This window comes from Hyla sarda, chromosome 4 (assembly GCF_029499605.1).
Source record: "Hyla sarda isolate aHylSar1 chromosome 4, aHylSar1.hap1, whole genome shotgun sequence".
Lineage (NCBI taxonomy): Eukaryota > Metazoa > Chordata > Amphibia > Anura > Hylidae > Hyla > Hyla sarda.
The window spans coordinates 124,324,813-124,341,983 of NC_079192.1; the positions used below are offsets into that span (position 1 = coordinate 124,324,813).

General features: G+C 42.6%; 1 protein-coding gene across 3 annotated transcripts in view; it reads right to left on the reverse strand.

Moving 5' to 3' along the window:
• Positions 1-1,176: 1,176 nt before the first annotated feature.
• The window catches only part of MAN2A2 (mannosidase alpha class 2A member 2), a 126,512-nt gene continuing 110,517 nt past the window's right edge, over positions 1,177-17,171 (reverse strand). For 2 of the 3 annotated variants that reach the window (XM_056572036.1, XM_056572033.1), the window contains exons 17-24: positions 14,071-14,185; positions 11,313-11,446; positions 10,452-10,593; positions 10,100-10,233; positions 7,586-7,663; positions 5,400-5,594; positions 5,133-5,243; positions 1,177-2,011 (exon numbers count right to left, since the gene is read on the reverse strand). In XM_056572036.1, coding sequence (XP_056428011.1) covers positions 1,853-2,011; positions 5,133-5,243; positions 5,400-5,594; positions 7,586-7,663; positions 10,100-10,233; positions 10,452-10,593; positions 11,313-11,446; positions 14,071-14,185 — 1,068 coding nt within the window. In that variant the 3' untranslated portion in view covers positions 1,177-1,852. The remainder of the gene's footprint in view (positions 2,012-5,132; positions 5,244-5,399; positions 5,595-7,585; positions 7,664-10,099; positions 10,234-10,451; positions 10,594-11,312; positions 11,447-14,070; positions 14,186-17,171) is intronic. The other variant, XM_056572034.1, reaches the window with a different exon arrangement.

Genomic DNA, 17,171 nt, shown 5'->3' on the forward strand with positions numbered 1-17,171 from the left:
GCTTTGGCTAATGTTAGATGGTCCTTCTTCTTTACCTTTTCTTTTCAGGTTAGCAGAGAGTACCTTGTTGGGATAGTGACCCAATTTCTCCACCCGTCTTCCCCTTGATGAGGTGGACCTGCATGTATAAATTTCATTTTAGTAAAGCAATAGAGGAGCCTATATGTAGACTAGGCCTCAATTTTCTGGGTGAAATAGTTCTGAAGTGTGCTCTGTAAATCTCTGAGGTCTGTGTTTTATGTCAATTTGAGATCCCATCAGATAAATGTAATACAGTGATCCCTCAACTTACAATGGCCTCAACATACAATAGTTTCAACATACAATGGTCTTTTCTGGACCATCATAAGTTGAAACCTGACTCAACATACAATGTACAGAAAGTCCAGATCTGTGAAACGTGTCAATGGCTGGAAGAACCGACCAATCAGAATGGGCATTCACTGGTAAAACCCCTGTATTACTGAAGTGTATGCACTGACTGATGTCTGGTAGCGCCCCCTACAGTACAGGGAGGTATTGCATGTTCTGTACTACTCTTTACCTGTACCAGGGTTAGCTGCTCCTTTGGACACCATGTGGGGGCGACTCCATTACACCAGTGTTTGTACTGTACAGGACCCCGAAGAAGCTTCTGTCCTCTACATAGACCGGTGTTTCCCAAGCAGGGTGCCCCCAGCTGTTGCAGAACTACAACTCCCAGCATGCCCGGACAGCCTTTGGCTGTCCGGGCATGCTGGGAGTTGTAGTTTTGCAACAGCTGGAGGCTCCCTGCTTGGGAAACACTGACAGAGACAGTGATTTACAGCTCCCAGCAGATCTTTCTTACTTTTATATGTAAGGACTTGCTTTATCTATATTAGTTATCTACTTATTTTTCTTTAATTCTCACTTTTTCCTATTTTTGGATGACATTTTGGTGCCTTTAGAACCAATTACCAGGTTTCCATAGAGTTCTGCTCTCAACATACAATGGTTTCAACATACAATGGTCGTCCCGGAACCAATTAATATTGTAACTTGAGGGACCACTGTACAGCATGTGTTCTCTCCTTTACTTTTTCTGTAATGAGAAATGTGGATTTTAATGTGTTTATACCATGGGAACTCCGAACATTGCCGCCATAGTTGTGATGTTGACAACCAATAAATGAAACAACAATTCCAGACTTTCTGGGATGGTATCGGATCTGTATTTAGAACCACAGTTGCAGAAACAAGATATTGCCATCACTTCACATGTCTTTTATACCATATTTTACTCAGTGCTTCTTTTCCATACATGTTTTTCCCCAGTGCTACAGTATAAAAAAAGACAGATAACATATGGAAGAATACTGACAATGGTTGAGACAAAATTCCTATTCTAGGCTTAATATACCATCTAGTAGGCAATTCCCCGTCGGATTCTTGGAAACATATTCTTGACCTGCCTGCAGCATTTGATGGCACAGGGGACATTGCTTTGAATTTCATACTCCGTTGAGGACTGTCAGACTGTGGCGGATTTGGGGAGATGTGCTTAAAAAGTCAACAAATAAATAGTTTCATTTTTTTTTTAAAAGCAAGTTTATCATAAATAGCTTCTGCTCTCTCAGTAACATACAATCTAGATGTTTAACTCCTTGACTGCTAAAAGAGTCCGAAACACGTCTCTCTTAGCAATAACTAGGTTTAACGGATTATTTTGGTTTGTCCCAAGTGCCGCAGTGGGCTTTTCCAGTGCTGAATGTGCTCCAAGCTACAGAACAGAACGTGTCGCCCTTGAAAAGAGTACACACTGGTTGATGAACCATCCAGCTCCAGTCCTTGGCTTATGTGCAATGGGATCTTTTGTCCCACAGGGTTGATGTTAGCTGAACCGCAGACAATAAGTTGAAATTTCCATTGGGTCCATGCTGAGTGTGGAGTTGCTGCTGTTTGAATGGGGGGCTAGAGAATACATCAATGTCAAGGACATAGCTTGCATGAGTCCTACTTCCAGCCCCGTGAATAGACCTCCAAGTGACAACTGGAAAAAAAATAAAAAAATCAGAAAGATGATTACATGGTGAAAAACAACAAATATCCATCACATTCAACCTCACAAAGAACTATATATTTGTATAGAGGATGACAATCTAAATCCTGTTCAGTACATATTTTGGAGGAAAACTATTTTTACTGACTTTACTATTAGTGACTCTCTATACAAGGATATGCTTAGCCTGAACACAGCTATAAACATGTAACACAATGACTACAAGGAGTCTCTTTTCTAACAGAAACCACAAAACCAAGCCAAACCTTCAAAGGGGTTAAAAGTAAATAAGGTCATGCTGTTTAGTAATACTACATGCAGCACATACACATTGCTGATATGTCACCACTGACTGAGCATGTTTTGTTTAAAGGGGTACTCCGGAGCTAAGACATCTGATCCCCTATCCTTTGGATAAGATGCCTGATCGCGGGGGTCCCGCCGCTGGGGATGTCACGGCTCCATCCCCGTGTGACGTCACGCTCTGCCCCCTCAATGCAAGACTATGGAGGGTGCGTGACAGCTGTCACGCCCCCCTCCATAGGCTTGCATTGAGGAGGCGGAGCGTGACGTCACATGGGGCGGAGCCGTGACATCACTATGCTCCGTCCCCGTGACCGCTAGTAATCAGACCCGGAGCGAGCACGCTCTGGGGACTGATTCTAACGGAGTGCGGCGTGGAAGATCACAGTGGTCCCCAGTGGCGGGACCCCCGCGATCAGGCATCTTATCCCCTATCCTGATGTCTTAGCGCTGGAGTACCCCTTTAAATTTGATTTGCCTTCCAACACAACACAACTACTACAATGGTGAAAATAAACTGTGTACTGAATAAACATATATCCTTTTGTAACATCCAGGTATCATATAAGTCTCCTTCATATATGGTCTTTCAGTTTTATTGCCCTGCACTCATTTATTGGTACTAGGGATGTTCACCTAAAGCTGAGTTCCCCAACGTGTGGCTCTTGAGCTGTTGCAAAATTACAAATGTCATGACAGCAGGTGGCATGATGATAATAGTGGCAAGAGCTGGAGATCAGCAGGTAGAGGAATACTAATTTAAGAAAGCGCTCAGTGTAGACATGATGTAAGTCTGTCCTGTGTCACTGACTTCTTGTGAACTACAGGATTATATAATCACCTATCAGATTTTACCTGTAAAAGCTTTTTCCTCTAAAAGACTTCTCCCCTCCCCTACCTGCTTTATCTGTATGTCTCACTGTGCAATGATTGCTGCTAAAGAGATAGAAGAAGAGGAGTGCAGTGATATAGTAGGTGAATCTATATTGTGACTAGCTGCAGCTAGACACTGTTCCTCTGTTTGTAAGAGTTGACAGGCAGAGAATGAGATGGATAGAAGTTGCATTGTATATGATACTCTACAGTGTAACATGGTACCATAGTAACATTGTTCATAAGGTTGAAAAAAGACCAGAGTCCATCAAGTTCAACCTATAACCCAAATGAGTCTCTACCAAGTTGAGTTGATCCAGAGGCAAAAAACCCTCACACTAGAGGTAAAAATTCCTTCCCGACTCCAAATATGGCAGTCAGAATAAATCCCTGGATCAACGTTTTGTCCCTATAAATCTAGTATACATAACCAGCGATGTTATTATTCTCCAAAAATGCATCCAGACCCTTTTTGAACTCTTTTACAGAGTTGACCATGGCCACCTCCTCAGGCAGAGAATTCCACAGCCTCACTTCTCTTACAGTAAAGAACCCCCTTTCTGTGCTGGTGTAGAAACCTTCTTTCCTCTAGACGTAAAGGATGCTCCCTTGTTAAAGATACAGTCCTGGGTATAAATAGATCATGGGAGAGATCTCTGTACGGTCCCCTGATATATTTATACATTGTTATTAGGTCTCCCCCAAATCTTTTTTTTTCTAAACTAAATAACCTTAAAGGAGTAGTCCAGTGGTGACTCAGTGGTGAACAACTTATCCCCTATCTTAAGGATAGGGGATAAGTTTGAGATAGCGGGGGGTCCGACTGCTGGGGCCCCCTGCAATCTCCTGTACGGAGCCCCGACAGCCCGCGGGAAGGGGGTGTGTCGACCTCCGCACGAAGCGGCGGCCGACACGCCCCCTCAATACAACTCTATGGCAGAGCCGAAGCGCTGCCTTCGGCAATCTCCGGCTCTGCCATTGAGATGTATTGAGGGGGCGTGTCGGCCGCCACTTCGTGCGGGGGTCGACACCCGCTATCTGGCCGGAGAGACGGGGCCCCGTACAGAGAGATCGCAGGGGGCCCCAGCGGTCGGACCCCCGCGATCTCAAACTTATCCCCTATCTTTAGGATAGGGGATAAGTTTTTCACCACTGGACTACCCCTTTAATTCTGATAATCTTTCTGGGTACTGTAGTCCTCCCATTCCCCGTATTACTCTGGTTGCCTGTCTTTGAACCCTCTCCAGCTTCACTATATTTTTCTTGTACACTGGTGACCAGTACTGTACACAGTATTCTATGTGTGGTCTGACTAGTGATTTGTACGGCGGTAGAATTATTTCCTTGTTGTGGGCATCTATGCCCCTATTGATGCACCCCATGATTTTATTTGCCTTGGCAGCAGCTTCCCGACACTGGTCACTACAGCTAAATTTACTGTTAACTAAGACTCCCAAGTCCTTTTCCACGTCAGTCATCCCAAGTGTTCTCCCATTTAACACACAATCCCAGCCCGGATTTTTGTTCCCCATGTGCATGACCTTACATTTATCAGTGTTGAACCTCAGACACTTCTCAGCCCAAACCTCCAACCTATCCAGATCCATTTGTAACAGTGCACTGTCCTCTGTTGTGTTTACCGCTTTACAGAGTTTAGTATCATCTGCAAAGATTGCTACTTTACTAGGGAACAGAAGTTTTATGTCACTGATCGATGACTAGCTGTTCTTAGGACTCAGAGCAGGAGCATCTATGGGACACCGCTCCTCTGGCTCTGCAAAGCCACCAAAGGCATCATGGGAAATATAGGCTGCATTAAGAAAGCCATATCACAGGGAAAATAGAAATCAAGAGAGTGGAAAACCTATGCATGCCACGTTAACTAAAACAGGGATATACACAACAACGAGTAGAGCTTTGTAAAAACCCTTTTTACCTTTCCTTGACTTGTGGTGCAGTTAAACCCAAGATTCTTTGCTTCCAGACCACAGTCAAATCCTTTTCTGTGTAAAATCAATGCAGTGTCAAGAGAAGGAATTCCATCATCCTGTAAAACATCAGAGGAAATTACGGACTATGCCTCAAATGACTGTATGTTTCTATGTCTTCATCATGCTTATTACTTGTAGAATGAAAGTTGGATTTTGTATTTACTGAACCCACTTAGTAAGAGCAAGGAAATAGGAAGAGAAGATATAGTCACCTCAGCCTGCAGCGTCCTCAGATTAAGGATGTGAATATCACATGGCAGGGTTGCAGAAAGTGGCATGAAGGATCTAAGTGCTGGTCCTCCACCTTTTTCATTCGTCACGGGCATCACTAAGACTTCATGGTTCAAATGCATAGAGGTCATGTGACTGAGGAGTGATGGAAAACTGACTGGTTGATTTCCTGGGCTCTGGAAACAAATACAATAATTGACAGTATAAAATCTGTTCTGGTATTTTTACACTATTTTATTTTCATTCAGGAAATATCAGGTTCCGTATAATGTAACATGAGGAGTGTGTGTTCAACAAGCTAATTAATTAATAATAATATATATATATTTCGTGCTCTTACCTAAATAGTTTGAAATAACAGACTGTATATAGTCTGACTAATATAAAATGTACCAGTCTTAAGGTTTATGCACATGTCTATAATATCATCATACAACCTCAGTGTATGAAACTGTAGTAGCAGTAGTGCCTCCATTGTCTATTGGCCAAAGCTGCACCTCTAAATGTTTCCTTATAAAGCCAGATGAAAGAAAATCATGGCATGTACCACTGGATTACATTTTATGGGGGTACTCTCCCTTAGAAGTATTGCTTCTGGGGATGAATATTTACTGAAAGGGGTACTCCGCCCCTAGACATCTTACCCCCTATCCAAAGTATAGGGGATAAGATGTCTGATCGTGGGGGTCCCGTTGCTGGGGACACCCGCAAACTCGGCTGCAGCACCCAGACATCCGGTGCACGGAGCGAACTTCGCTCCATGCTGGATGACTACCGATGCGGGGCGGAGGCACGTAACGTCACACCCCCTCCCTTAGACTTGCATTAAGGGGGGTGTCCGTGAGGTCACGAGCGGGCTTAGCCGTAATGTCACGAGCCTCCGGCGCTGCACCTGATGCTCTAAACGAACACCGGGTGCAGCAGGAGGATCGCGGGGTCCAAAGCCTCGGGACCCTCGCAATCAGACATCTTATCCTCTATCCTTTGGATAGGGGATAAGATGTCTAGGGGCGGAATACCCCTTTAATACAGTGGTAAATGGAGCATTATACAGTAGTATATCGAGTCCTCATGGCTCTGCCCTGTGAGTGACACCTGTGACGAAATTAAACAGTTACCTGCTCTACAAAGCTTTCGTATGGGAATACTGAGCTAAAAAGGTGGATCTCAATTTCCCTGCTGAAAAACCATTAAAAGGCCATTTAATTCATTAGACACAAGGGACACCCATGGATATCAATGGATGCGCTTTGATATGGATGAGCAAAATAAAAATACATTTTATAAATTTTGAATAATTCATTTATAATATGCATAGCTTGTTGAACATTTACTTTCATAGGTGATAAAAAGCAATTTATTACTAATTATTATTATTACATGAGACATTTAATAATTAGTCCGAACTGGGCAGAGGAAAAGCAGAAGAGTCAGAGATGGAAATTTGGCTAACCAATGCCATAGTCCTGTGCCCTGAACTGCTTTGCCTACAAAAAAAGTTCCCCACAAAACAAATGGGATTGTGAAGGTTAGGTTACTTTATGGAGCTGCTGGTTTCGTTTATCTATACTGAACAACCATTGTACATACAATTCTTTCATAGTTGTTGGTCAGTTTTAACAAAATGTACAAAGTATACTTCAGTCAGATCCAAACCATCAGGAGGCAATAAAAGTAGTGATGTAGACTAAGCCCTTTCTGACAAAACCAGCACTGCAAGATTAAATGTGAAGAAAATAAAGAAAATAAAGAGCAAGTCTTTGAGAGGAAGATAAGAAGCTTATTAAAAGGGGAAAGAGCCGAATACACAAAGCTTTCATAAGAACAGGGTTAGACACAAAAGACTGTTAACATGAAAAGGACCACAACTGGGTCACAGTATCATCTACACAATATAAAATGGAAGAACGGCCTTCATTTTCATCCAATGTGGTTATCCAAACTGTACATCGGAGAGAGTTATTGGCCACAACTAAGTTTTTAGCTCATAGGGAACAAGTGTTGACCGATAACACAAAATGATCAACTGTTATGTGTGTACATTACAGGAACACTGAGGTTTTAGCCAAAGCCACACATACTACGCTATAAAGCATCTACAAAGCGGCTATGTTACTGGTGCACATCACTACAAAGCCATTCAGCGTTACTCCCTGAAGAGAATTACCTCATAGATGTCGGTCTTCATGATGGAAAGAGCCAGTTTTCTAAACCAGGAAAGCAGTTTAGAAAGGAAGCTGGAAAGCTGGGCAGAGGGGTTATGGTAAACAGGGGAATAATGAAATGGAAGAGGTAATAAATGGATGGACATGGATGGGAAAATGTCATATACAAAGTCAGTGATGATTCACAGATCAATAAGTGGATGATATATTTTAGGAGATGGGAGGAAGTGTGGTAGTAACACTCGGACTGTGCATCATTGTATAATCTTAATGGCCAAACATGGAAGGGTAAGGAGCGGGTCACAAACTATACAATACGATGTAAGTGAAAACATACACCTTATGTATTACACCACAGAGGAAGATGAGGGGTTTTGGTGAAACAATAAATTAAAATGTATTTCTCATTACTTCTGCTTTTGGCAAATGCTTTGCGCAGTCTTGTAGTACCCACCACGGCATTGGGCAAACATGGGCTTATGCTTGACTTTTACTTCAAAGGGTCTTTATTGTAGAAAGCCACTTATTAGAGGTACATTTTTACGTACTGTGTTTGTTGGGGATTTGATGCTGCAGATTTGAAGCTGAGTAAAACAAACTAACTAAATGATTAAACAAGGCATCAAATCTGCAGCATCAAATTTTAACAAACATGGCACGTAGGAATGTACCCTAGGGGTACTTTCACATATATTTTATTTCCTGTAGATTGAAATACAAAGATCCACAGATAATCTCATAGTATGTAAGTATGTAATGTTTTTTTCCGTAAAATCCGCACTTAAGGCAGTGTATATATATATGGATTTCACACAAAAACCTGCTCGTTACATGTTACGAGACTACCTGTGAATTTTCATATGTGAATTCTGCAGCAAGGAAGGTAAACGTGAGTGTAATCAAAAGGGGTTCTCTGGGCAAATAAAATATATTGGTGGCTATGCCTCCCTGTACAATAAACTGTTATATTTACCTTCCCCACTCCCCTGTTGCTGTTGTCAGGCCATCTGGTCCCTGTTGCGCTTCTGTTCCTTCTCCTTCAGGGGACAATTCGCTCTCGCTCAGCCAACCACAGAGCTGTGCAGGAGTGGGGCATCAGTGGAAGCAGGAAGAACAGGGCTGCCGTGAGGACTGGAAGACCTGTCAGCAGCAGCAGCTGGGGAGGTATGTATGCCAACTTTTATTTTTTACTGCACAGGGAGAAATATTTACCAATATTATATTTGCCTGGAAACCCCTTTAGGGTAGGGTCACACGTAATGGATCTGCAGTGTATTTTAGGCTGCAGACCTGCCGGTGACCTGATACACATTGTGCCTCCTGCTGCTGCTGAAAACAAACCCGCCCCCCCCCCCCCCCTGGCCTGCTCACAGCGGTAATCCATCCCTCCGAGCAGCCACACTGGGGGCCTACGAGTCGACGAGTACACTCAGACATCACGATGTAGCCACGATGTCTTAGTACATTGGGGGCCTGCGAGTTGCCAAGTGCACTCAGATATCACGAGTGCACTTAGCGACTCACAGGCCCCCAGTGTGGCTGCTTGGAGCAGTGGATTGCAGCTGCGAGTAGGCCAGGGGATGGGGTGAGGAGGGGTTGGGTTTGTTTTCGGCAGCAGCAGAAGGCACAATATGGGTTGGGTCACCGACAGATCCATTACGTGTGATCCTACCCTAAAAGATAGAAGCCAGCAGGATGAAGGCACCAAGGATTTAGTTTTTTTCTGCACAAAAATATATTCCAGACTAATTTCTCTTAGGCAGATGACAGGAGAAGGGTAAAGCTGTTTAAGGCTTCTTTCAAACTGCCGTTGTGTTCCATCTGAAAACGGCTATTAGGCTCTCTCTTTTTCTTTTGCCTTCAACGGCTATTATTGAGACGTGGCACAACGGGTCCCGATGGATCCCATTGACTATAATGGGGTCCGTCAGGCGAGGTTGTTTTATAGCGGGAGAAGTGGGGGGAAAAGACAGCACATGTACTGATTTTTCTCCCGCTGTTCTCCCCTCTTTTTTCAACGGCCGCTGTACTGCCGGGACATAACGGCAGTGTGAAAAAAGCCTAATCATACCTTGGTGAATAGACATGCTATTTGTGTAACTTGCATTAGAGAGGAAAACAGCTGAGTCGGTCCTTTCAGTGAAGTGTACCTGACTGCAATGGATACTACACAAGTGCTGCCCTCTGTTCAGAGTGATGGATGGCCTCCTGACACTCCCCCAACAGATGATGCAAAGGAAGGGAAGGATCAGCCTACGGGGAGTTTTTTTTTATGTCTAATCTTCTTTGTTCTTTGGTAAAATAAGCCTCTGACATGTTTCTGGTAGCAGTTTGCTTTCTGCAGATAATCTGGAGACACTGTGCTATCACTGCTGATCTACAATGTCTATGTCACTACAATGGGAATAAGTGAACTGTGGTTTTCAAGCTTTAATGCGTTGCAACTCCTAGCATGCTTTTTCAGCCAGCCTAAGCCTGCAATGAGGTTGCACAGTGCTTTACCTCAAGTAATTTACCTTATTTCCAGATGATCTTTTTTCCAGCAGAAGGCGAAATCGGTTGCATGTTCGTTTGTTGTCTTTCAACCCTTGACCAAGACCACGGTTGTCATCCTGCATCAATCGTCGGTCTAGAATGACCTCAAGTTGGCCTACAAGATAGAAAAAGGACAAAAAAGATAATTTTGCTTTGCAAATAAATATATCTGATAATGTTTTTACAACTAAGTGAGATCAATCTTTCCATTTTCTATGATTATTTATATTTGCTATGTTTAGTTAACAGATGGTATCCAGATTTAACTATTAAGATTTTTATAAATAGAGGGTATTCCAAATGATTAACATAGAACACAGTACATTCCCTCACCATTCTTCAGGCTGGATACCCCCAGGGCTTGGGCTGTGTGTAGTGTTAATCTGTTCTGCTCATCCTGGATGTATGCCATCGCTGGCATTGGGAAGAAATTGGCCTGCAGGGGAAGTTTTTTAAAAAACTTTCTAGTTTGGATCTGCATTGAAATAAAAACAAACATATGATCAACTTGGTTGTAAATATGCAGCAAAATATTGACAGTGTTATTGTGAACAAATCATTTAATCACAACGGGCCATACATAAATAGCGTTCAAGAAATTATGTAATATATCTTATCAGACTAAATATCTTTCTCCACTTATCAGGCTAGTTTCCTGTGCCTCCCCTTAGCTTTTTTGTTAAAAAAAAAAAAAAATGCTGAAGTATTTCTTAGGATGAATCAGCTCACTGACGTATCAGGTTACAACTGACCATAGAAGCCTATGTGGAAGGGAGAGGAAGGAGGGTGTGGCAGGAGAAAGACAAAGGCATGGGTAGAGACACAGGGAGAGACTCCAATAGTTTGTAATGTTATATCTTACCCCAGGACTTGATTTAAAGTTTACACTGCTCAGTACTGCTCTACAATATTCTTTGTGTTGCTGCTGCTTCTGAGGATTTGCTAGAGATATATATGGGTGTTAGAACCCCTCTTCTGTTTATGCAGTGTATGGGAGACATAATAACAGTTAGCCTCTACCCACTAACTTGGGGACAATTGTAGTGGAGATGAAGCCCGCAGAGGCAAAACTGGTTAAATGTCATACACAAATTATATATGGCCAGCAGTAATAGTGCCACTCTTTTTGTCTAGAGAGATAAACACTCTTTTGCTTGGTGAGATGTAGATATTAACAGGAAGGCAAAGAAGAACCTGAAAGCCGTTGAGGTCAGTGAAGAAGGTGTCCCCGCTCTGGATGTCAGTGCTAAGTCTCATGGCAATTTCTTTATTGACATGATCACGGATGTCAACGAGAGAGCTGATATCTACAGAAAGGCCATCAGTTCCTGTAGGGGAGCATAGTACTGATATTAAACATACAGAGAAAATGACTCAATGAATGCAAAATTGTATTATGCACACAATTTGTTGCCAAGGTATTGCATTCTACATAATGTAGGTTATGTACTGTATGAAGCCTTCATTGTTACAAAATGAATACCAACTTTTAAAGCAGAGGAGTAACTTGAGGATCCTGGGCCAACACAATCTATGTTTGGGCCACCATTTAGGTTCTATTTATAACACTGGTATTATGTGGCAGAGTAACCTTTGGTTGCCCTCAAACATAAGGGTAGAACTGTCTCCTCTGTACCCTCTTGAAGCTATTCTCACAAAAAACTATAAATCTCAGGTCTCTAGATTGTTATGTAGGTTGTTAAAATCTGAGTATAAAAAAGAAAACCATTGCTCTGTGTATTAATACCGCTGTCATTTTACTGGCACTGCTGATATGGAGAATATAACAACTTACAAACACTGTTTAACAAAATTGGATTTCCAACAAGGAGAGTAATTCACTCCTACAACATGTCATTTTGACTTCATGGCCATTTGAACTATACAATGCATTTGACATTTTTTTAGCGTTCACTGACAGAATAAAAACAGAATGTTACAAATCGTTGCTAATTTATTAAATAAGAAGCCTAAAACTGCTTTAACATAAGTATTCAAGCCCTTTATTGAAACAACTTTGGCAGATTTTACAGCCTCAAGTCTTAGAAATTATGCCAAAAGGTCACTTGGGAGACATCAAATCGGCTATTACAGCCAAGAGGCCAACCCAGTGGCTTCAGAGTGAACACAAATGGCAACTACAGCAGCTGAAGGGCACCTAACCCCATTCCTATTGGTGTCAATGCCCATACCCACAATAGTCAGACACTTTAAGTATGTTTTATTCTAACGCATGAACAAGATTACAAGGAGATTTGCAGTGTTGCCATTGTGAATAAGCAGTGTTTAATCAATTTCACAGGTCTGCTTGTAATCTTGTCCATACCTGTGTTGGAATAAAATGTGGCTTTTTAATAACTGGATGTGAGTGGATTTCAAAGTGTATCTAACTTTGGTCAAAGGTGGAAGACCACTGTGCTGAAGTTCAAGGCTTTCCTTTCATCTCTCAGAGGTGGGTGCCGGATTTGTACATCACATGTTAACCTATGGTATGTGTTGTATGTGGTGGGAAAACCATTTTACATTGTATATGTATTTAAAAACATAGGGGGAGATTTAGCAAACTATATTATATTATACAATATTTTTTACATACAATGGTCTTTTCTGGACCATTGTAACTTAAAACCATACTCAACATACAATGCTACGGACAGTCTAGATCTCAGAAACATGTCAATAGATGGAAGAACTGACCAATCAGAATGGACATTTTTCTGGCATAACACCTGTATTACTGAAGTGCATGCACTGGCTACCTGATAGCACCTCCCCACAGTAAAGGAATGTACTACATGTTCTGTATTACACTTTACCTGTGCTAGGGATAGATGCCCTTTTGGACACTAGGTGAAGGCTGCACCATTTACTTATTTGGGAAACTGTTTGTACAGTACATGACCCTGAAGAAGCTTCTGGCCTCTACACAGACATTGATTTCTAACTTTTATATGTAAGGTCTTGCTTTATCTGTATTAGTTATCTGTTTATTTTTCTTTACTCCTTACTTTATCCTATTTTTGGATGACATTTTGTGGCTTAAGTACCAACTACCATAGAGTTTTGGTCACAGTATACAATGGTCTCAACATACAATGGTCATTCTGGAACCAATTAATATTGTAACTTGAGGGACCGCTATATAAACATACACATACCCTTGTTAGATCTTCCTATACACACTCTTCAACATTGAAAATTACATCACCAAGAAGGAAAAATCATGGAAATTACAGGATCAGTATGACCAGATCTAAATGTTAATAATATGCCCTTGATAAATAGGAAGCAGCCAGCAGGGGATCTTGATGATTTGATCATGTGCATTCAGCGTGGCAGAACAAGTGCAAGTATTTCTGTGCAAGGTGCTCATATGGGATACTAAATAAACCAATATGTTTTCAACATTTGCTTTCCATTTTTTCATCATTTGCATATCATTAACATGTCTACTGATCTAGTGATTTCCATAATGCCACCATTTTTTCTTCTTCCTTCTTGATGTTCCAATTTCAATGGTAAGGAGAGTATATTGGAAAATCCCACTTCCATTTACCAAGGGTACTGATAAGTTTTTCATGTGAATGGGGCTACACACACACATACATATATATATATATATATATATATATATATATATATATATATATATATATAACAGTTTTTACTGAATGCCTCTGCAGGGAAAAGCAGTACATTCTAGTTTAAACAAAGGTGTTCAGTAAAAACCACTTTTCACTAAGGAAACCAGTTTTAAGTAAAAACGGGTTGTCACTGTAACATATACATATTTATGTCAGAATAACTATTATTATTATTTTACACTTGGTGCATTTATATTTATTGCTGTGTCTACCCCAGGTTGTTCTGCCTCTTTCACACACTGCTAAACAAAAATAAAGTTATATATACATAGACTTTTTTTCCGATGCTGTGTATGATAAACACTGACCTGGTAAATTGTATACTCTCATAGTCTGCTGCACATGTTGAAAATGGCAAGTCACCTCTGAATAGAATGGACCTTCGATGATGCGGACCACAGGGGGGTCTTTAGGAGTGTACAGCTGTAAAGTAAAAAAATGTGGCCTCTTAGGAACTCGAAGAACCAGGCTTTACCTATAGCCAGGAGTCCTGCCCCCTGAGACTGGATGTCTTCTGAGGGTAAAATTTGCACATGAATATACAGAACAGTATGTTGTCGGCATATGAAAGTGAATGTGTACTTACATGTACACTAAGCTCCCAGAGTGCTGTGAGAGTAAGATGAGGACACTCAGGTGGGAAGCCAAAAGAGGCTGCTAAATGTTGTGAGAACAGTGTTTTGCTTTGTATTAAACAAGTAAAAAAAAAATATATATATATATATATATATATATATATATATATATATATATATATATATATATATAGTTTTCATTTATGCTTTTTCTTTTTCCTCTTTGCCTTTTAAGAAGCATAACTCTTTTACTTAAAGAAGGTGTAAACTAGGCACTACAGGTGAAAATCCAAGATTGGCAACAGCAACTAGCTATCTGACTCTGCCCATCGTATAAGCCAACAGATAAAAGATGAATGAAGATGCATCACTCACCAGGTCACATAGAGATTTCCATATCCTTCTTATCGTTATTGCGGCATGCAAGAAGATAGGTACAGCTAGCAAGCAAGGGAGAGTCAAAGTTCAGGTGCATAGGGGAGGCAACTACCTGTTTTACATCTAATGGTGCTTTTCCTGGCTGGAAAAAGCATAATTTGACATGTAACAGGCTGTCGCTTCCCCTACACCCCTGCACTTTGACTCATTCTTGCACCTTTAATGTACTTATCTTCTTGTATGCTGAATTAAAGATAAGAAGGATACAGACATCTCTTAGTGAGTGCTATGTCTTCATGTGCTACATTTATATCTTATCTGTTGATTCTTACCTTTTCATCCACAGAGCCATATAGAGCTTGTTTTTTGTAAAGGCACCTTTCATTTTACCATAAAATTTACAACGCAAAAAAAAATATATTTTTTTTTGAGGGGGAATTTGAACCTTCAAACTCCCCCAAGTTAGCAACTTTTTTTTTTTTTGGGGGGGGGGGGTTCCTTTTTATGCAGTACACTTGTCATATATGGGCAGGGAAGAGTGAAGCTCTGAACTCACCCGCTCCCACTTGCCCTGCCTACTTGCGTACCTGCCCTAAGCGACGTGTCCACAACCATGGTGCACTTATTCAGGCAGGGAGTATAACGTCAACAAAATAAACTTTCAATACCTACGGAGGTCGGGACACTGTATGGAACCACACACACTAACAGAAATAATAACTAAACAAACACACAATATGTCACAGTCCACAATCCTAGTCAGTACCAAGAGATAACAGAAAAGCCAAATCGCAGAAACAGGAAAAGAGTCAAAGAGCGGAGCCAATGGGTCAAATATGCCAAAAATACAACATACAATACAAATGCTAGCTAGGAGTATGAGCTCTTTCGCAAGCGACGCCTGGATGAATTAATGAGGGTTTAAATAGGGAGCTAAGCAGGTGAAAAGCCAAACGAGGTCATCTGACCATCCAGAGAACAGGGCATTTCCACAGTAACCAGAACAACAAAAGACTTCAGTGCATATTAACCCTTTGGTTTCTTACAGTACCCCCCCCCCATTTAAAAGGGGCCACTGGACCATTAACCACCTGACACTACAAAAGTCTTGACTTGTATACAGATGGACCCTCAATGTCCTCATCTGTATCCTCCAAATCACACCACTCATTGGGGTCCTCACAGTCATCTTCCAAAATCTCACAACTTCCCTCTGACCGCAAGTCCACATGAGTGCTCTCGGCAATCTTATTGCCCATGGTGCCACAACACGCAGACAAAGCCAAGGTTTTCTGCAAAAAAGGCTTAACAATACTTTTAGATGTTAAATCAGGTTGTATATTAGATGGAACAATGCCCCCTAGAAGAACTTTGCCAGCCGTAGCTCTCTGAGAGGCATGACATACAGTACCTGTGCTAACAAGGAGTATGAGCTCTTTCGCAGGCGATGCCTGGATGAATACTGAGGGTTTAAATAGGGTGCTAAGCAGGTGAAAAGCCAACGAGGTCAGATGACCATCCAGAGAACAAAGCATTTCCACAGTAACCAGAATAGCATAAGACCTCAGGTGCAGATTAACCCTTTGGGTTCTTACAACACTTTATGGTAAAACTGACACAGTTTTACCGTATTTATCGGCGTATAACACACACTTTTTAGGCTAAAATTTTTTGCCTAAAGTCTGTGTGCGTGTTATACGCCGATACCGCCCCAGGAAAGGCAGGGGGAGAGAGGCCGTCGCTGCCCGCTTCTCTCCCCCTGCCTTTCCTGGGGTCTAGAGCGCTGCTGTCGGCCCTTCTCACCCCCTGGTTATCGGCGCCGCTGCCCGTTCTGTCCCCCTGACTATCGGTGCCGGCGCCGATAGCCAGGGGGAGAGAAGCGGCGCCGACAGCCAGGGGGAGAGAAGGGGCAGCGGCACCCATTGCCGGCGCCGCTGCCCCGTTGCCTCCCCCCATTCCTGGTGGCATAATTACCTTGGTCGGGTCCGCGCTGCTCCAGGCCTCCGTCGTGCGTCCCCGGCATCGTTGCTATGCGCTGAACGGCGCGGCGCATGACGTCAGTGCGCCGCGCATAGCAACGACGCTGGGGACGCACGACGGAGGCCTGCAGCGGCGCGGACCCGACTCAGGTAATTATGCCACCGGGGATGGGGGGAGGCAACGGGGCAGCGGCGCCGGCAATGGGTGCCGCTGCCCCTTCTCTCCCCCTGGCTGTCGGCGCCGCTTCTCTCCCCCTGGCTATCGGCGCCGGCACCGATAGTCAGGGGGACAGAACGGGCAGCGGCGCCGATAACCAGGGGGTGAGAAGGGCCGACAGCAGCGCTCTAGACCCCAGGAAAGGCAGGGGGAGAGAAGCGGGCAGCGACGGCCTCTCTCCCCCTGCCTTTCCTGGGGGTATATCGGGGTATACACGCGCACACACGCACCCTCATTTTACCATGGATATTTGGGTAAAA